We start from the raw sequence: 18,608 nt of genomic DNA on the forward strand, positions 1-18,608 counted from the left end.
ACTTGAACTGTTAACTCGGTCTCTCTGCATAGATGCTGAGCGTTTCCAGCATTTCCTGTTTTTAATTCTAATGTACTGTCCCATGCATTATACAAGGAGTCAGAACCAAATATGGTTAGGAGTGAGATACTTGACAGGGCATGGTTAAAAATCAACTCCATTTGAAATGATACTTTTACTCATTATTTTAATATGTAATGCTTCAAATATAAATGTAATTCAGGAAATAGGAAAACGGAGTTTCTTAGAATTCAGCAGTTTTTTTGAGTCTTTTATCAGCTTGAGAATAAACATAATTTTTAAAATGTGTATAAAGAAAAATACATTTACGTGATATAAGGTGTTCCTGCACTCCTATGCACAGTTATGTCAATGGATATTTCTGTTCCATTTTTCCCATCTCTGTCTTGCCTTCTATGAGATATATTGGAAATGTTTGTTGTGGTTTTGGTGCAAAGTCCAAATTTTAGAATTATTCTCCTCTTCGACTAGTCATTTTTTACCATTATTTGGGTTTTAATTCAGCAGTGGGCAGGTTCCTAGTTACTTCAGTTTGTCTGCCTGCAGAATTCTACCTCAGACAGCTGGGTAGTACGAGTACTTGCGTGAAGTGAATGCTGAGAAGATATGTATGGGAGTGTAAAATAGGGGACACATTTTTAGTAATTAGGAGGTTTCCTATTTTAAGACTCTGTAGAGAAGAGATCTTTTCTCTCAGGTCAGTAGTCTTTGGAATTCTCTTCCCAGAGAACAATGGGCCTTTGAATGTATTGTCACTAATTAAATAGTCACAGGTTATGGGAAGGTGACAGGAAAAATGGAGTTGATGCCACAATCAGGTTAGCTATGATTTTATGTAGTGACAGAGCAGCGTGAGGAGCTGAATTGGCTACTTCAGCTCCTAATTTTTGTGTTCCCATTCTCCTGTGCCATTTATGACCACAGAAGGGAGCTTTCTAATATTGCACGTTTCAATTTCAGATCAACCAAATAAAAGATCTCGAGCTCTGGAGCTGGAAGAAACTGAAGATGATCTGTCTACCGAATGTGGTCTGTTTGGTCGTAAAAGTAGCACAAAGATCCTAGAGACTCCAGCATTACAGAAACAAAAGGCTGTAGCAGCCACGAGGAACAAAGTTCTTCATGACGACAGCAAGGATAACCTGACTGTATTTGTCAGTAATCTGTCATATTCAATGCCCAACCCTGAGGAGAGGCTGAAGGAAATGTTTGAAAGTTTTGGTGAAATTGCAGATGTCCGCCCTGTTTACAATAATAGGGGACTTTTTCGAGGGTATTGTTATGTGGAGTTTAAGGAAGAGAAAGCAGCCACCAGTGCCTTGCGGCTGGACCGCCAGGAGTTAGAAGGCCGGCCAATGTTTGTTTCACCCTGTGTTGATAAAACAAAGAATCCAGATTTTAAGGTATTACTTTTGGTGTTTGTTATGATATTCTTTGAATATTTTTCCTTGTCTTTTGTAACTTTTCCTTTCTTTCAAGGAATTCTAATGCACCAAAGTGAAAGGACCCACTTCACCACCAATTCTGGTACATTTCTCAATCCCATAGTTATGTTTGTGATATGGTTCCAACCAAATTGATTCATATACTTGATGAGGTGCACCTCAGTGAATTTTGCTGTCACCTCAATCAATGTTTACTTTGATCCTTAGTGAACCTTTGTCACAAAATGTTTAAGGGACACAATAAAGAATGGATAAGGTTAGTTATGAGGAAGGACTGAATGGGCTGGAGCTGTTTCCTTTGCAATAAAGGAAACTGAGGGGCGATTTAATTGAGATGACTTTAATGGTGTAGAATTCTGTGGGTCCTCGATAGAGTGGGTAGAAATGACCTATTTCCTTGGTCATTATTCAGGAGTACATTTATATAAAGCAATTGATAAAATGAGAGGGTACATAATAAAGTTTATTTACTGGGATTGTGGGGATCTGGATCTTGTTGCTTTAAAAGGATGATAGAGTGAGAAATTCCCATTGCTGCATTTGAGAGGTGCTTGGATGTGAGTCATGGAATGTCAGTTGTGGCTCAGTTGGTAGCTCTCCTGCCTTTGAATCACAAGGCTCTGGCTTTAAATGCTAGGTGTGTGCACTAAACTCTTGGCTGGCATTCCAGTGCAGTACTGAGGGAGTGTTACACTGTTGGAGGAGTTGGCTTTTCAATGAGACGTCAAGTTGAGCCCCATCCTGCCGAAATGATATGAAAGATTGGGTGGGACCTTTCAAAGAAGGTCAGAGGAATTATTAACAATGTCCTGGCCAACGTTTATCAGCTTCACTAAAGTAGATTATCTAGTCATTATATGTTACTGTTGATGGGAGCTTGCTGTGCAAAAATGGCTATTGCAGTCCCTGCGATACAACAGTGATTACATTTCAAAAGTACTTGACTGAGTCTAAAACGTGGAGATAAGCAACAATCATAAAGAACGCGATAACCCATATGATTATGGATAAAAAGGCAGGAAGTAAGATTTGACTGGATGTGTAACTTTTGGCTGGTACAGGACCCAATGTGTCAAATATTTGTCTCCTGTACCATTACATTTCTGTGATTCTAATATATTCTTATTTCACTACTTCCTTTGTTTGTCATGACTCTTGATTATCTAATTTTCTACTATTCGCTATTCTGCAAGTCATTCCCAGACAATGAAACACAACAATGAGGAACTGGTGTTTATTAAGATTCACTACATTGACAAGAAACAACAGAGCTTTAAATAAACCTGTTTTTCGCAATGTTTTCTGCCCATTCTTCTCCAGGTGTTTAGGTATAGCACTAGCTTGGAGAAGCACAAGGTTTTTATATCTGGTTTACCTTTCTCCTGCACTAAAGAGGAACTGGAAGAAATCTGCAAAGAGCATGGAAATCTAAAGGACATTCGTCTTGTCACTAACCGCTCTGGAAAACCAAAGGTACATCCTCTTACATGTTGAGGAAGTGTTTGTTGCTTACTTGTGCAACAAGAATATTTTCTACCTTGAACAAACTGAGTAATTTCCACTCTTTGGAAACTGATTGATTTCAAAGGGACTTTGTGTTCGCAAGTCTGGGAACTTTAAATCTTAAATCGCCTTTCCTGGTCACTAGCAAAATCTTCAGCGCGTTGCATTGGCTGACCTGGGTTTTGATGGTTTTAGTGTGAACACTCATGTTGAATTAACATTTTCACACACAATGTGGTGTGTATGTGGGATGAGCTGCGAGAGGAAGTGCAGTTACAACATTTAAACAACATTTGGACAGGTACATGGATAGGAAAGGTTTAGAGGGATCTGGACCAAACACAGACATGTTGTTCAGTTCAGGAAACCTATTCAGCATGGACGAGTTGGGCCAAAGGGCCTGTTTCCATGATTTATGACTATTTGTTCTGCATTAAATTATGGTCTCTCAGTTTTCGTCATAGTATACAAGATGGTCTGTTCCTTGGATCTTAAACTAATATTGAAATTCTGTGTGGGAAGGTTATGCCCTGTAGGTAATTTTAACTTGAAGGTCATTGTGATGTAATTGCCACAGCATTAGCTGCAAACAGGGTGTACTGTAGCGTACAGATCGCCAGATTTGAGACTCAAGTTTGAAGTCTACCGACCAAAACCAGGAAAACTCCCTAAGCTTTTAAGTTTGCTGTGTCATTTGAGTCCATGGCTCACTGAGCTGGTAGATTTGTTCTCAGGTGTTTCGTCACCATGCTCGGTAACATCAGTGAGTCTCCGATGAAGTGCTGGTGTTCTGTCCTGCTTGCTATGTATCTGTCTTGGTCTGCTGTGGTGGGTGATATCACTTCCGGTTCTGTTTCTGAGAGGTTGGTAAATGGGGTCCAGGTTGATATGTTTGTGAATGGAGTTCCAGTTTGAATGCCAGGCCTCTAGGAATTCCCGTGCGTGTCTTTGTTTAGCCTGTCCCAGTCATACTGGTGTCCCTTTTCGTCAGTGTTTATGGATACTACTGATTGTTGGTCATGTCTTTTCCAAAACATATCGATTTGTACCCCATTTACCAACCCCTCAGAAACAGAACCGGAGTGATATCACCCACAACAGACCAAGACACACAAGTAGAAGTGGGGCAGAACACCAGCGCTTCATCAGAGTCTCATTGATGATGTTACTGAGCATGGTGACGAAACATCTGAGAACAAATCTACCAGCTCAGTGAGCAAACCTACAACCTGAGCTATACATTTTCTCTAAAGTCTTTCATATGTGTCTGCCTATTAGCAACTATTCAATATTAGTTGTTTCCCATTTGAAGGCTGAATAATATTTGAATGAATTCTGTTTCAGGGTTTAGCATATGCTGAATATGAAAATGAAGCCCAAGCCTCCCAGGCTGTTCTTAAGATGGATGGCATGGTAATTAAAGATCACACAATCAGTGTAGCCATCAGTAATCCGCCCCAGAGAAAACAGACTACCAAGGTCGAAACCAGCAGATCTTCTGGCTCATTGCTTCCTCGGCAGGTGTATGGAGCGTAAGTGTGAATCAAATTGTTACAACAATTACAATAGCTATTGTGGATGATACAGTTATAATTGGTGAGTTGGGAGTTGTCTAACCAAAGCTGATTGTGTCATCCATTTATTTCAGACAATAATTGCTGCTGAATAAGGAACATATTTTATAAATGTTGGCTATTTGTGCTTGTTTTTAATACAGACATCTGAATCATTTGTGGCTCCATTATATAGAGTTGTCCCTTTTGTGGTGGTGACAATGTAAGCCAAGACTAATATCCAGCTATTTCTAACGGGGGACCAGGTGCATGTGTCAAAACCAGCAATGCAAATAATTTAGCAGTAATACACATCTATGTATCTAATTATATATCACAGATCTAAAATCTAATTTTGAATTTGAGTCTTTCTGAAGTTTATGACAACAGAATTTCTAGTCAGATAGCAAACGTCTGAAGTTCTAAGTTCAGTTATTCCTCACTAGAAACAATTCTGATTTTTTTTGTTCCTCTTCTACATAGAAGAGCTGCATATAGATTATGGCAGTATTGCTTCTTGGATATATGCATATTGCATATGTAAGTGATAAGGAAAGGATTAAGGGGGGATATGTTACATATCACAAAAATAAATCTATGTACTAATAGGGAAAATTCTGGCATTTACTATGACAATGGGTTGAAAACAACATCATGTGAATTGGCAAAATGAGAACTGATCTTGATAGTGAATTATAACCTTGAAAGTGCTAGTTTAGGCAGGGTTGGTGTGGGCAAGGCTAATACAGGAGGAAATTGACTGATATCTGCAATGATCATGATGCATGGGTCAGGGGATAGAAAGTGTGTTTTGGTGCAGGTTGAAATTGTCTATTTAAATCGTGATAGCTTGGAAATATAAAATTCCACAGTTCAAGTACCTTGAATGAGTAACAAGTTGTAAATGAGAAGCCTGAACGGTACTGCAAATGTAAGCGAACAGATTGAAATGAAACGTAAAGCCACTATCATGGAGTTTTGGGAATGGGATGTAGTGAGATGTGATTCAGGGAGATTTTGATGAGGGGAAACCCTTAAAACAGCATTTGACTTATCTACTAAGTGAAAAAGAGGTAGAACGCTGATGTTTATTACTAGTATGTACTAGTATTTGTAAAATGCAAGAATAAAAGACAAGAAGGTATCAACTAATGGGGAATGAGGAGGATAGGATCATTTAAAAAGGCAGGGCAGGACCCATCCAAAGTGAAGTCCAATATGCACATTGAAACATAGGGGAAACGGAATAGGAACATTGGTATAAATGTACAAAAGTAAATTTTGATAGCACCAAGAAATATGACTTTTGAATTGTGTCCAGAATTTTCTTGGTTTGCAGCAGTTTTGACACTATATGTTGATCCATGCGAATGCTCTCATTAACGCTGATATTTTTCTAGGAGGGGCAAAGGTCGAACACAGCTTGCACTTGTACCTCGTGCATTACAACGTTTGCCTATACCTGCAGCGAATACTGAAAATGGTACTTTGAGGGATCAGGATGGCAATTCAAAAGGTGATTCCTCTGTAACGGGAGAGACTAAAAAGATGACGAATGCAGATTTTGCAAAAATGCTGCTGAAAAAATAACCTGATGTTACAGCAATCATTGTTACACTGCTGGATGTCTGGAAACATGTGAACTGTCTTTACAGAAACTATTTGCATCTTTAGGCATGACTAGAGATTCTTATGAACAGTACTGAAATGTAAATAATCCATTTTTTTAAGAGTTTGACAAGTGTTAAATATCCTTGATGGAAGCTCCATGTTGCTTTGCTTTGTCAACATTTTTTAAGCAGTTGCTGAATTGTATTTACAGAGAATGGCTTTAATGTTTGTTTTGTTTATGATTGTGTTTTATAACTGTTAATTGGTTAGTTTTAAACAAGTGCCCTGGAAGCTACTGTTTTGCATTTTTGGTAAAAATATTTACATTACAGCAGGATCACAGGGACCATTTCATTGTTACTTTTGATATTGCTGTGATTTTTATATATGAATTGTAATGTAACATTAGTTAAGGATCATGTTTTGGATTCATTGGTTAAAAATCACAGAACAGTCAGGATGTGTTAAATTAAGGCTTCAGCTGCCCTCTTTAAGGGCAGGAGCAGGTTCCCTGAAAATGTAAGAAAATGTCATTGAATACACTGCAGTTGAACCAATTAAAAACTGTTTAAAACAAGGTACAAAAGCTATCCTTTCATTCTGAGCTATTGGGGCGGTCATTACTGATTTTTGTATTCAAAATTTGTATGCTTACTTGACTTTTAGCTTTGTCAGACTATGGTTTAATCGGCTGAAATTCTACGAGTGATTTATCAGTCCACAGCTGTACTACCAGCACATCTTTCATGTGATTTGTGAATAAACTAAGGCTTCATCTGCCTTCCAGAAGAGCAAGACATTTCCTATTGGCATGCTGCTATTCATCTTTAACCCATATCACCTTTGTACTGCTGTTTACAGGACTTTGTGCAAATTGGAAGCAACCTTTCCTCCCCTACTAAGGTGACAACACCTACTATCTTAAAGTTCATGAAATAACATCCCTTTTTACTCTGGTAGATAAGTGGGTAGTACCAAGTGATATACACATCACTCACTCCCTCCCTTGAATCCACATCCTGTTATGAAATATTCTTTAGACTGGCAAAGGTGTGAGAAACAAGGGAAAAAATAATTATGTCTGTGCTATGTAAAACTGGGGCACTCGCGTCACAATAGGTTTGACAATTGACATTTGATGAAGCAAGAAGTGGGCCATCATGCCTTCATGTTTTCCCTGTTAGCCAATAAGATGGTGACTGATCTGTTCATGTTTCAAATTGCCACATTCCTTCTACCAGAATATTTACTTTCCTTGCTTAACAAGAATCTTAACCTTAAAAGAATTTAATGTTTCATCATAATTTGTCTACTTATAGTCAATTTTAGGAGGTAAATCCATCTCATTCGATCTTTGCTATATGTGACTCCAAATCCACTTACCTACCCTCTGAAATACCAAGGCCTTAGTTTAAGAACTATTACAAAACAGGATATCAGTGAACTAATAATTTTTTAAAATTATGACAATGTTTATTCATCTTGAGACGATTATTTGGAAAGCAAAGATGGCCCTTAATGAGTTAGTAAGGTTTACCATAAGTAGTAGGCCATTCGGCCCCTTAAGTCCACTCTGCCTTTCAATCGGATGATGGTTGAGCTGACATTGCTGATGTCACTTCCTGTCCTTTCCCAGTAAACCTTGTTCAATTGTACAAATAGTAGAAATCCTTGTAGCTGTTCGACACAGCTATACATTTGGTTCATTGACCCCTCTCACCCCAGCACTGAAAATATTGATGACAGAATATTCAGTATCTTCCAAAGCACATTGTTTCAAGTGATGTGAAAATAGCAATGTAAGTATTTAAGTTGAAATTAGATTTTTTTAATCAAGAAACATAGTTATGAACTTTGTTCCACATCAGCCCACCAAAAGGAAAAGTCAAGAATATCATAGATGCCAAAATACTTTATTTACATCTTAAATAGTGTATATATATATATATATATATATATATCTATGTTTCACAAACAAATAAAGGCTTTGTTTAAGTAAAGTGCAATTTCAATTCACAAACATCTCACTGGCCCATTGGGTTATTGTCCAATGAAATTTGCTAACACTGGTCTTTTATTCTAATCCTTAGTGATTTTAATTTCTCAAGTGCAAGATTTTAATTAAAAAGTATAGAAATTATAAAACAAAAACAATTTCTTATAATGATGGCAAATTATAGTTTGAAGGAATGTGATTCAGTTTTTAAATCAATCAACATAATTCAACACATCTAACACTCCAGGAATACCAGCAATTGGATACAATGCATTAATAATCTGCTGACCGACATCCTTCTTAACATCAGGATATCCAAAACATTTTTAAGATGGTTATGTAGCTTTTGAAAAGAAATTATCGGACTCAGCAATCGTTCATTGTGTTGTTTGGCTTGGAGCAATTACACATATCAGACTCCAGCTTCACTACATGCTGCAATTTCTGCAAGTACGAGACAAGTTGGAACAACGGGGTGATTTTTTTTTCCCCTCAATCTACTGGATTGCTAAAAAATGCCACCAAAACAAAAAAAAATCAGCACTGAGATACTAAACAGGAGTTAATCTTTTAAACAAAATAGCTTTTTCTAGCAAGAGACACAAACCAAAGTTAAGTGTATGAACAATACTACTTGCACCCCTCACTACAAACCGTGGGATGGACATTTTTTTTTAACTCTTGAAAATATACACAGCCCAATCTGTCATCATGTCCATAGTGTTTATATTTAGACCATGTAAAATAGTCTCTGTAAATATAGACACTTAAAAATCAGGGATAGTATCGATCACAGATCAGCCTAAGAAATGCAGTCCCAATTAAGTTATGGCAATTGCCCAGTTCAGAATGTGTCCAGTTTAAATCACATCCTGTACCTGGATATAACCCAGAATACCTAAATATATTGTGGGTTTTTTTTTTGCAGCTTTTATTCTGCAGATCCAAACTGTTAAGCAACCAACATAACAAATGCAAACACGCATGGCTGGTTCAGGATCTCATGATAAAGCCAAGCAAAAAAACAGCCTAACATGCACAACCCTTCAGTAAAGAACTTGACAAGTTTCTGAACTAAAGGAATCAATATTGACTAAAATTTAGACTGTTGTCGATCCCAGCAACTCATGTCCTTAAACAGCATGGAATAATGAGAGTTTAATTTTTAATTAGAATTGTTTGTGTATAATCTGAATGGTTTGGATTAGCTTCAGGTAAACCTTTATCCACAGAGTGATCGGTTGTTGCAATTAGCAGTAAGTCAAGAGTCATTTCTGTGCACTTTCCAATGAAACGAATAAATGGTCTTACATCTCCCTCATTGGCCAAGTCCAGTGCACTATAATACTCAGCCCTTTGTTCCTTGCGGATAGTGACAGGTGGGTAACCTGCTTGCATTAGGATTAGATTCATAAGTAATCGTGCTGTCCTTCCATTTCCATCTATAAAGGGATGGATGTAGACAAGTTTATAATGTGCAAGGGCTGCAATTTCAACAGGATGTAGACTCATGGCTTCTTCAGAATTCAACCACTGAACCAGCTCCTGCATTTGTTTCTTTACATCCCTTGGATGGGGAGGAATGTGGTGACCCACAAAGACTTGATTGGTCCGAAATCTTCCAGCTTCTACAGGGTCAACATATCCTAAAACTCTTTTGTGAATCTGTAAAATATCATCAATATTAACAGATCCAATTCTGGATACCAAAGACTTGTTGAGATATTTCATGGCTGCATCAACCCCGATAACTTCATTCTGTTCCATCAGGCTTTTCCCGGGCACAGCATACCTAGTTTCTATGATGTGCCTGATTTCAGACAGTGTCAGTGTATTCCCCTCAATTGCCACGGTGTGATAAATATGATGGTAATAACTTTCTTCCATTACACGGTGCAGTGCTGCATTCCCTTTGGGTATAGCCATCAATTTTTTAACTTTCCGGTCAAGAATACTAAATTGTTTTTGGTCAATTTCTTCCACCAATGGTAATGTCCTATCACGGTTGACCAATGCCTTCTCATCACATGGAGAAATGGTCAAAGCTTTTGTATATAAATGGTCAGCCTGAATAACATCCTTATCTTCTTCCATGAAAACACCCAATTCATTTAAAGCGTCCACATAATTAGGGTCCATGTTGAGGGCATGCATGAATAGCCTATATGCCTTCTCACGCTTTCCCAAACGTTTCATCTCCAGAGCCTGGTGCAGAGCAGCTTTAGCTTCCAACTGGATTTCTGAAATTAAAAATCAGTTTCTAATTTAAATGGAGCAAAATGTACCACATAGTCAGTAATGGATGAGATTTGTGGTCATTTGTAATTACTACACAGGATAATCAGATCTTCAGCCAACTGTAACCCATTATGTCAAATGTCACAGACTGACTGCAAAATGGACTTTTGTTCTGGATTTCTGTATCCAGTTACTTTGAAACAAGTCACCTACCAGTCAATGAATATTAAAAGTTTGGCAGAACAGACAGCAAAATCTGGGACTTGGTATGAATGCATTCAGCTATCAGTACATGTGGTATTGCACAGATCCACAACACGATGTGGAGGTGCTGGTGCTGGACTGGGGCGGACAAAGTCAGAAATCACACAACACCAGTCCAACAGTACAGGCCAACAGGTTTATTTGAAACCACAAGCTTTCAGAGTGCTGCTCCTTCATCAGTGGAAGTGTATACTTATTCACAAATAATTAGATTATCTGAAAAATGATAGCCACTAGTTACATAACTGTGGACAGAGTGCCAAGATAATCTCCTACTGGGAATTGGTTAAAAGAAGCAGGAAGTAGAAAATTCAAAAGAGAGCACATCCACTGATTAAATTTTATAGAATTCAAATGGCCATAGTCACATACAGTTGTCATAAATAACACAATGCAAATCATCAACTCTCTCAAACAACATTATATCCTATGTTTACACAAAATATTGATAGGTTGCAGCCATGTGGAACGGCCCGTAGCTGGATAATTTAGGGTGTAGGTTTGCTATTCAGACGTTTCATTACCTGGCTAGGTAACATCAGTGGCAACCTCCAAATGAAGCGAAGCTGTTGTCTCCTACTTTCTACTTATATCTTTCTCCTAGATGGGGTTCCTGGGGTTTGTTGTGATATCATTTCCTGTTCGTTTTCTGAGGGGTTAATAGATGGCATCTAGATCTATGCGTTTGTTTATGGCGTTGTGGTTGGAGTGCCAGGCCTCTAGGAATTCTCTGGCATGTCTTTGCTTAGCCTGTCCCAGGATAGATGTGTTGTCCCAGTCAAAATGGTGGTTTTTTTTCATCTGTGTGCAGGGCTACGAGGGAGAGAGGGTCATGTCTTTTTGTGGCTAGCTGGTGTTCGTGTATCCTGGTGGCTAACTTTCTTCCTGTTTGTCCTACGTAGTGTTTCTGGCAGTCCTTGCATGGAATTTTGTAGATGACGTTTGGTTTTGTCCATGGGTTGTACTGGGTCTTTTAAGTTTGTTAGTTTTTGTTTGAGAGTGTTGGTGGATTTGTGTGCTACTAGGAATAGTGTTCTGATACAGCTTCGTTTGTGTGTGTTGGGATAGTTGCTCTCTCCCTCTTAGCCCTACACACAGACGAAAAAAATCACCATTTCGACTGGGACAACACATCTATCCTGGGACAGGCTAAGCAAAGACATGCCAGAGAATTCCTAGAGGCCTGGCACTCCAACCACAACGCCATAAACAAACGCATTGATCGAGATACCATCTATCAACCCATCAGAAAACGAACAGGAAATGACATCACCACAAACCCCAGGAACCCCATCCAGGAGAAAGATACAAATAGAAAGCAGGAGACAACAGCTTCGCTTCACTTGGAGGTCACCACTGATGATGTTACCTAGCCAGGTAATGAAACATCTGGATATCAAACCTACAGCTCAGCGAGCAAACCTACACCTTAAACTTCAACCTGAGCTACAAACCTTCACAAACCTTGCAGCTGGATAATTCTCTAACATCATTCATTTCTGCTCCTGCCTAAACCTTGAAAGAGTAAGCCACAGACCTTTGAATCTACAGACCGATGTACCTTCTAATTTATTTTTGTAGTGCGATGGCAATATATTTATACATGTGGGCCTTTAAAATAGTTTGTGTAGTAAACTGGGCCAACATGTGCATGCCAATTTTTGACAATTCGAATGGCTGCCTGGTCAGCCAACATCTGTCATTCTCCATAAACTTACAAACTACATTCTGAACTTGCACTAATTACCATTCAGACTGTGCCTGCTCACCCAGACTGACTCCCACTACCCAAATGTTAAAATTCCCAATGCTTGATCACTGCCATAATTATACTCTTAAGACAAAAAGAACACATATACTGGAATCCAAAGCAGACAGGCAGGAAACTGGAAGAACATAGTAAGCCAGGGAGTATCGGGAGGTGGAGAAGTTGATGTTTTAGGTGTGACCCTACTTCAGGACTTGGGGGGGGGGGCGCACAGTGAAGTGGGGATAGGTGAAGGCTAGTAGACAGTACGACCTGATTATAGTCCTTCCGAGGTAAGCTAACCCCTCCAGCTCCATAACCCTTTGAGAATGCAACATACCTCCAATGCTAGTCTGGCAACTAAAGTCTTCACCTATCCTCAGTTGGAGAATTTCATTCCTAAACCTTGTCTTCTGTTTATCCTCCTTTAACCTCCCCTTAAAAAAATACAACTGAACAAGCTTTGGGTCACCTCTGGCTCAGTGTTAATTTTGTGGTCTGCTACTGGAATGTTTTACTGCGTTCAAGGTGTGGACCAGAAAAGGTGAGGAGGAGATTCACCTAGATGTTGGCTGGGCAGGAGTGATACAGTCTACTACAAATTCCTCTCAGCAAAGAAAACTGAGACACCTGAATGAAGTGTGCAAAGTTATGAGGGGCCGAGCGTGGATAGGGAGAAACTCTTCTCTCAGTATAGGGCTCAGGAGACAGTTTTAAAGTAAGGAACTGGTAGTTGACAGGGGATTGGAAGAAAAAATAAAGTCATACTATAGGCACCTGGAGCTCACTGCCTAAAAGGGTAGCAGAGACCGGAAACCTCAAAACATTTATGTAGTATCTAAATAAACTCCTCACACGCCACTGCATATGAGGCGACAAGCCAAGGGACCTGCTATTTAAAAAAAAACTACGTCTCTCTCAACGCTATTTGTTGCTGGGGAAAGTGAAGTAGTTTTAAGAAGTTGTTGAGGATCCAGATATTAATGGCCACGACAAGAGGAAGGGGAATGCTGGAGGCTGTGGCAACTGCCCAGTATGATGCCCCAAAACCTTCGATGCAGCTCAAAAACAAAAGTTAAAAATCACAACACCAGGTTATAGTCCAGCAGGTTTATTTGGAAGCACTAGCTTTTGGGAGATGTTTGCAGGTAAAGGGACGGCTGAAAAATGGGAAGCCTTCAGAAATGAGATAACGAGAATCCAGAGAAAGTATATTCCTGTTAGGGTGAAAGGAAAGGCTGGTAGGTGTAGGGAATGCTGGATGACTAAAGAAATTGAGGATTTGGTTAAGAAAAAGAAGGAAGCATATGTCAGGTATAGACAGGATAGATCAAGTGAATCCTGAGAAGAGTATAAGGGAAGTAGGAGTATACTTAAGAAGAAATCAGGAGGGCAAATAAGGTTAAAGAGAATCCAAAGAGTTTTTACAAATGCATTAAGGACAAAAGGGTAACTAGGGAGAGAATAGGGCCCCTCAAAGTGGAGTTCCGCAGGGATCAGTTCCTCTGCTGTTTGTAATTTTTATTAATGACTTGGATGAGGGAGTCGAAGGGTGGGTCAGTAAATTTGCAGATGATACGAAGATTGGAGGAGTTGTGGATAGTGAGGGCTGCAAAGGGACTTAGATATGATGTAGAGCTGGGCTGAGGAGTGGCAGATGGAGTTCAACCCTGCCAAGTGTGAGGTTGTCCATTTTAGAAAGACAAATAAGAATGCGGAATACAGGGTTAACGGTAGGGTTCTTAGTGAGGTGGAGGAACAGAGGGATCTTGGGGTCTATGTTCAAAGATCTTTGAAAGTTGCCACTCAGGTGGATAGAGCTTGTAAGAAGGCCTATGGTGTATTAGCGTTCATTAGCAGAGGGATTGAATTCAAGAGTCGTGAAGTGATGTTGCAACTGTACAGGACTTTGGTTAGGCCACATTTGGAGTACTGTGTGCAGTTCTGGTCGCCTCACTTTAGGAAAGATGTGGAAGCTTTGGAGAGGGTGAAGAGAAGATTTACCAGGATGTTGCCTGGAATGGAGAATAGGTCGTACGAGGATAGGTTGAGAGTGCTAGGCCTTTTCTCGTTGGAACGGCGAAGGATGAGGGGTGACTTGATAGAGGTTTATAAGATGATCAGAGGAATAGATAGAGTAGACAGTCAGAATTTTTTTCCCTGGGTACAACAGAGTGTTACAAGGGGACATAAATTTAAGGTGAAGGGTGGAAGGTATAGGGGAGATGTTAGGGGTGGGTTGGGGGCATGGAATGCGCTGCCTGTGGGAGTGGTAGAGTCAGAATCTTTGGTGACCTTTAAGCGGCAATTGGATAGGTACATGGATGGGTGCTTAAGCTAGGACAAATGTTCGGCACAACATCGTGGGCCGAAGGGCCTGTTCTGTGCTGTATTGTTCTATGTTATAAAGATCACCAAGATGGCCTTTGTGTGGAGCCGCAGAAAATGGGGGAAGATACAAAATGAGTATTTTGCATCAGTATTTACTGTGGAAATGGATATGGAAGATATGATTGTAGGGAAATAGATGGTGACATCTGGTAAAATGTCCCTATTACAGAGAAGGAAGTGCTGGATGTCTTGAAATGGGTAAAAGTGTATAAATCCCTAGGACCAGATCAGGTGTACCCCAGAACACTGTGGGAACCTAGAGAAGTGATTGCTGGGCCTCTTACTGAGATATTTATATCATTGATAGTCACAGGTGAGTTGCAGGAAGACTAGAGGTTGGTTAACGTGGTGTCACTGTTTAAGAAGGGTGGTAAGGACAAGCCAGGGAACTAGAGATCAGTGAGCCTGACATTGGCGGTCGGCAAGTTGTTGGAGGGAATCCTGAGGGACAGGATGTACATGTATTTGGAAAGACAAGGACTGATTAGGTCAACATGGCTTTGTGTGTGGGAAATCATGTCTCACTAACTTGATTGAGTTTTTTGAGGAAGTAAGAAAGAGGATTGATGAGGGCAGAACAGTAGATGTGATCTATATGGATTTCAGTAAGGCGTTCGACAAGGTTCCCCATGGGAGACTGATTACCAAGGTTAGATCTCACGGAATACAGGGAGAACTGGATCAAAGGTAGAAGACAGAGGGTGGTGGTGAAGGGTTGTTTTTCAGACTGGAGGCCTGTGACCAGTGGAGTGCTACAAGGATCGGTGCTGGGTCCTCTAATTTTTGTCATTTACATAAATGATTTGGATGCGAGCATAAGAGGTACACAGTTAGTAAGTTTGCAGATGACACCAAAATTGGAGGTGTAGTGGACAGCGAAGAGGGTTACCTCAGATTACAACAGGATCTGGACCAGATGGGCCAATGGGCTGAGAAGTGGCAGACGGAGTTTAATTCAGATAAATGTGAGGTGCTGCATTTTGGGAAAGCAAATCTTAGCAGGACTTATACACACAATGGTAAGGTCCGAGGGAGTGTTGCTGAACAAAGACCTTGGAGTGCAAGTTCATAGCTCCTTGAAAGCGGGGTCGCAGGTAGATAGGATAGTGAAGAAGGCATTTGGTATGCTTTCCTTTTTATTGGTCAGAGTATTGAGTACAGGAGTTGGGAGGTCATGTTGCAGCAGTACGGGACATTGGTTAGGCCACTGTTGGAATATTGTGTGCAATTCTGGTCTTCCTATCGGAAAGATGTTGTGAAACTTGAAAGGGTTCAGAAAAGATTTACAAGGCTGTCGCCAGGATTGGAGGATTTGAGCTATAGGGAGAGGCTGGTGCTGTTTTCCCTGGAGTGTCAGAGGTTGAGGGATGACCTTAGAGGTTTACAAAATTATGAGGGGCATGGACAGGGTAAATAGTCAAAGTCTTTTCCCTGGGGTCAGGGAGTCCAGAACTAGATTTAGGGTGAGAGGGGAAAGACATAAAAGAGACCTAAGTCTCTTTTACTCTGCACCCAGAGTGACACGCTACAGCTCCCCATTAAGATCAGAGCAGGAGATTGCAGATCCTTATGAACATGAGGCTGCAGATCTGCACTTAGATCTCCTTCCTATCTGTGTGAGTGTCAGTGTCCCTCTCCTTTACTCGGTCTCTGCCCCCTCAGAAACCTCGGATTCCCCCCGCAAAGCTCGAAGAGAAACCACCCGCTCGAGAGGGTGAGTGGCCAGGCCGCCTCTGCCGCTCCTTACCCGGTCCCGCTTTCTGCCTGAGTGCCCAGGCCTCCTCCAGCTGGCTCAGCTCCACTCCGCTATAGCTCAGGCTCAGCCCGGTGCTCGGTTCGCCGTCCAGGACCACCTCCCACAGGCGCCGTCGCAGTGACCACAAACCGTCCCGGAGCTGGGGGAGAAGCACAGCGGTCAGCGAGCCGAGCAGCACGGCCCCCGCTGCTGCCGACAGCCGCCTGCCGCCCAGGCCCATGGCGACCGCTCTCTTTGAGACCGCGGCCGCCGGCTCCCGGACCCGCCTCTCCCTGCTCCATCATTGGTCCGCCCGTGAGACTTCTCTCATCACCTATTGGGTGCCACATCTGTCAATCATTATCCTGGCCAATACACAACGGCAACGTCTCCATCCCTCAGCCAATCACATGAGCTACTGCGCATATCCGAGTGACCCACGTGACGTTAACAATGGCTTTGCTGCATCTGAGTTGGACCAGATGGTACTTTTCAACAAAGTTAAAAATCACTCAACTCCAGGTTTATTTGGAAGCACTAGCTTTCGAAGCGCTGCCTCTTCATCAGATAGTGGTCTGATGATCCACCTCATGAAGAGGCTGCGTTTTGAAAGCTAGTGCTTCCAAATAAACCTGTTGAACTATCACCTGGTGTTGTGTGATTTTTAACTTTGCAACAGCTGGTCACAATCCCTGAGACAGGCAAACACAGACACACTGCAGCTCCCCACTGTACCCAGAGTGACACACTGCAGCTCCCCATTAAGATCAGAGCAGGAGATTGCAGATCCTTATGAACATGAGACTGCAGATTTGCACTGACAAACCAGAGCAAGAAATCTGTAGATCACCAAGTGGACAACCCAGAGCAGAAGACTACAGATCCTCATTGAATAGAGACATATACTGTCGCAAAGAAATGATCAAATTAAAAAGGAGGATTTGAGTACCGCCCAGGCTTATAAGTAGATGAATCTCAAAGGTCAAATGAATGGTATCCAGCGTTGTTAAATGAGGCAAAGGAGGACAGAGCAGTGGCAATTCCTCCCTGGCCACAGGAAGTTTGCTGGAGGACTGGAGGTTAGCCAATATTATACTGTTATTCAAGAAAGGACCAAAGGTTAAATCGGGAAACTACAGGCCAGTGGTGGGGGAAACTATTGGATGCAATTCTGAAGGACAGAATTACAGTAATCGATGGAACAAAAACAGTCAGTACGGCTCTGCTAAGAGAGGTCACGTCTGAACAACTAGATTAAATTTTTTTGAAGAGGTGACCAGGTGTGTAGAAGAGGGCAATCAATGCTTTTGATGTAGTCTGCTTGAACTTTAGCAAGCTTTTTGAAAAGCTTCCTCATGCGAAACTGATAACAAAATGTAAGAGCCCATGGGATCCAAGGAAATTTGGTAAATTGGACCCACAATTGGCTGAATGACAGGAAATAGGGGTTGATGGTTGAGGGATTTTGTTTCCCAACTCAGGTCAGTGTTGGGACCCTTGCTGTTTGTGGTTTATAAAAATGATTTAGACTTGAATGCACAATGGTTGGTCAGTAAATTCACAGGTGATAAAAAAATGTTGGGGTGGTAAATAGTGAGGAGGATCGCCTTGGATTACAGGAGGATGAGGACAAGCTAGTCAGCGACAAATGGATTCAATTTGGATAAATGTGAGGTGATGCGCTTGGACAAGAAAAACAAGGCAAGAGATTACATAATCAACAGTAGGACCATGGGAAGCACAGAGAGTCCAAAAGACTTTGATATACACTGGTCCCTAAAAGGTACACGGCAAGTGGATAATGTGGTTAAGAAGACAAATGGCATACTCGCTTGTATTAGCTGAGGTTTGGAGTTTAAGAGCAAGGAGGTTATGCTGAAACTGAATAAAATGTCAGTCAGACCTCAGCTATTGTAATTTTGGAATTCATATTTTTAGAGGGATTACAATGGGGATGGTGCAGAGGAGATTCACCAAGATACTGCCTGGGCTGGAGAGTTTTAGTTACGATGAGAGATTGAATAGACTGGTATTGTTTTCCTGAGAAGAGATTGAGAAAGGACATTCCTGAAATGTAAAAAATTGAGGAGTATGGATAGTGTAG

At 40.9% G+C, this 18,608-nt stretch overlaps 2 protein-coding genes and 1 long non-coding RNA gene across 3 annotated transcripts in view; 1 reads left to right on the forward strand and 2 right to left on the reverse strand.

Moving 5' to 3' along the window:
• Nucleotides 1–6,710, forward strand: part of sart3 (spliceosome associated factor 3, U4/U6 recycling protein) — a 32,896-nt gene extending 26,186 nt beyond the window's left edge. Inside the window, exons 16-19 of the mRNA XM_043715811.1 lie at nucleotides 982–1,424; nucleotides 2,787–2,939; nucleotides 4,314–4,501; nucleotides 5,923–6,710. Of these exons, the coding sequence (XP_043571746.1) occupies nucleotides 982–1,424; nucleotides 2,787–2,939; nucleotides 4,314–4,501; nucleotides 5,923–6,112 (974 nt within the window). The 3' untranslated portion in view covers nucleotides 6,113–6,710. The remainder of the gene's footprint in view (nucleotides 1–981; nucleotides 1,425–2,786; nucleotides 2,940–4,313; nucleotides 4,502–5,922) is intronic.
• Nucleotides 1,431–17,765, reverse strand: LOC122562711. The gene is made up of 3 exons (XR_006315392.1): nucleotides 17,755–17,765; nucleotides 4,861–4,864; nucleotides 1,431–1,545 (listed from the first exon to the last, which is right to left on the reverse strand). It is a non-coding gene; the product is annotated as an uncharacterized LOC122562711 (long non-coding RNA).
• ficd (FIC domain protein adenylyltransferase) lies at nucleotides 8,033–16,830 on the reverse strand. Its single transcript, XM_043715812.1, has 2 exons — nucleotides 16,517–16,830; nucleotides 8,033–10,369 (listed from the first exon to the last, which is right to left on the reverse strand). The coding sequence occupies exons 1-2, from the start codon at nucleotides 16,743–16,745 to the stop codon at nucleotides 9,288–9,290; spliced, it is 1,311 nt and encodes a 436-aa protein (XP_043571747.1). The 5' UTR covers nucleotides 16,746–16,830; the 3' UTR covers nucleotides 8,033–9,287.
• Nucleotides 17,766–18,608: the final 843 nt, after the last annotated feature.

The sequence above is a fragment of the Chiloscyllium plagiosum genome, chromosome 25 (genome assembly GCF_004010195.1).
Source record: "Chiloscyllium plagiosum isolate BGI_BamShark_2017 chromosome 25, ASM401019v2, whole genome shotgun sequence".
NCBI lineage: Eukaryota > Metazoa > Chordata > Chondrichthyes > Orectolobiformes > Hemiscylliidae > Chiloscyllium > Chiloscyllium plagiosum.

What these genes read in the sequence shown, in the direction of transcription:
- ficd (XM_043715812.1), bottom strand. Translation starts at nt 16,745, where the DNA reads ATGGGCCTGGGCGGCAGGCGGCTGTCGGCAGCAGCGGGGGCCGTGCTG. An exon ending in CAGGCAGAAAGCGGGACCGG is followed by an intron (nt 10,370 to 16,516) that starts GTAAGGAGCGGC and finishes TTTTAATTTCAG; the next exon opens with AAATCCAGTTGGAAGCTAAA.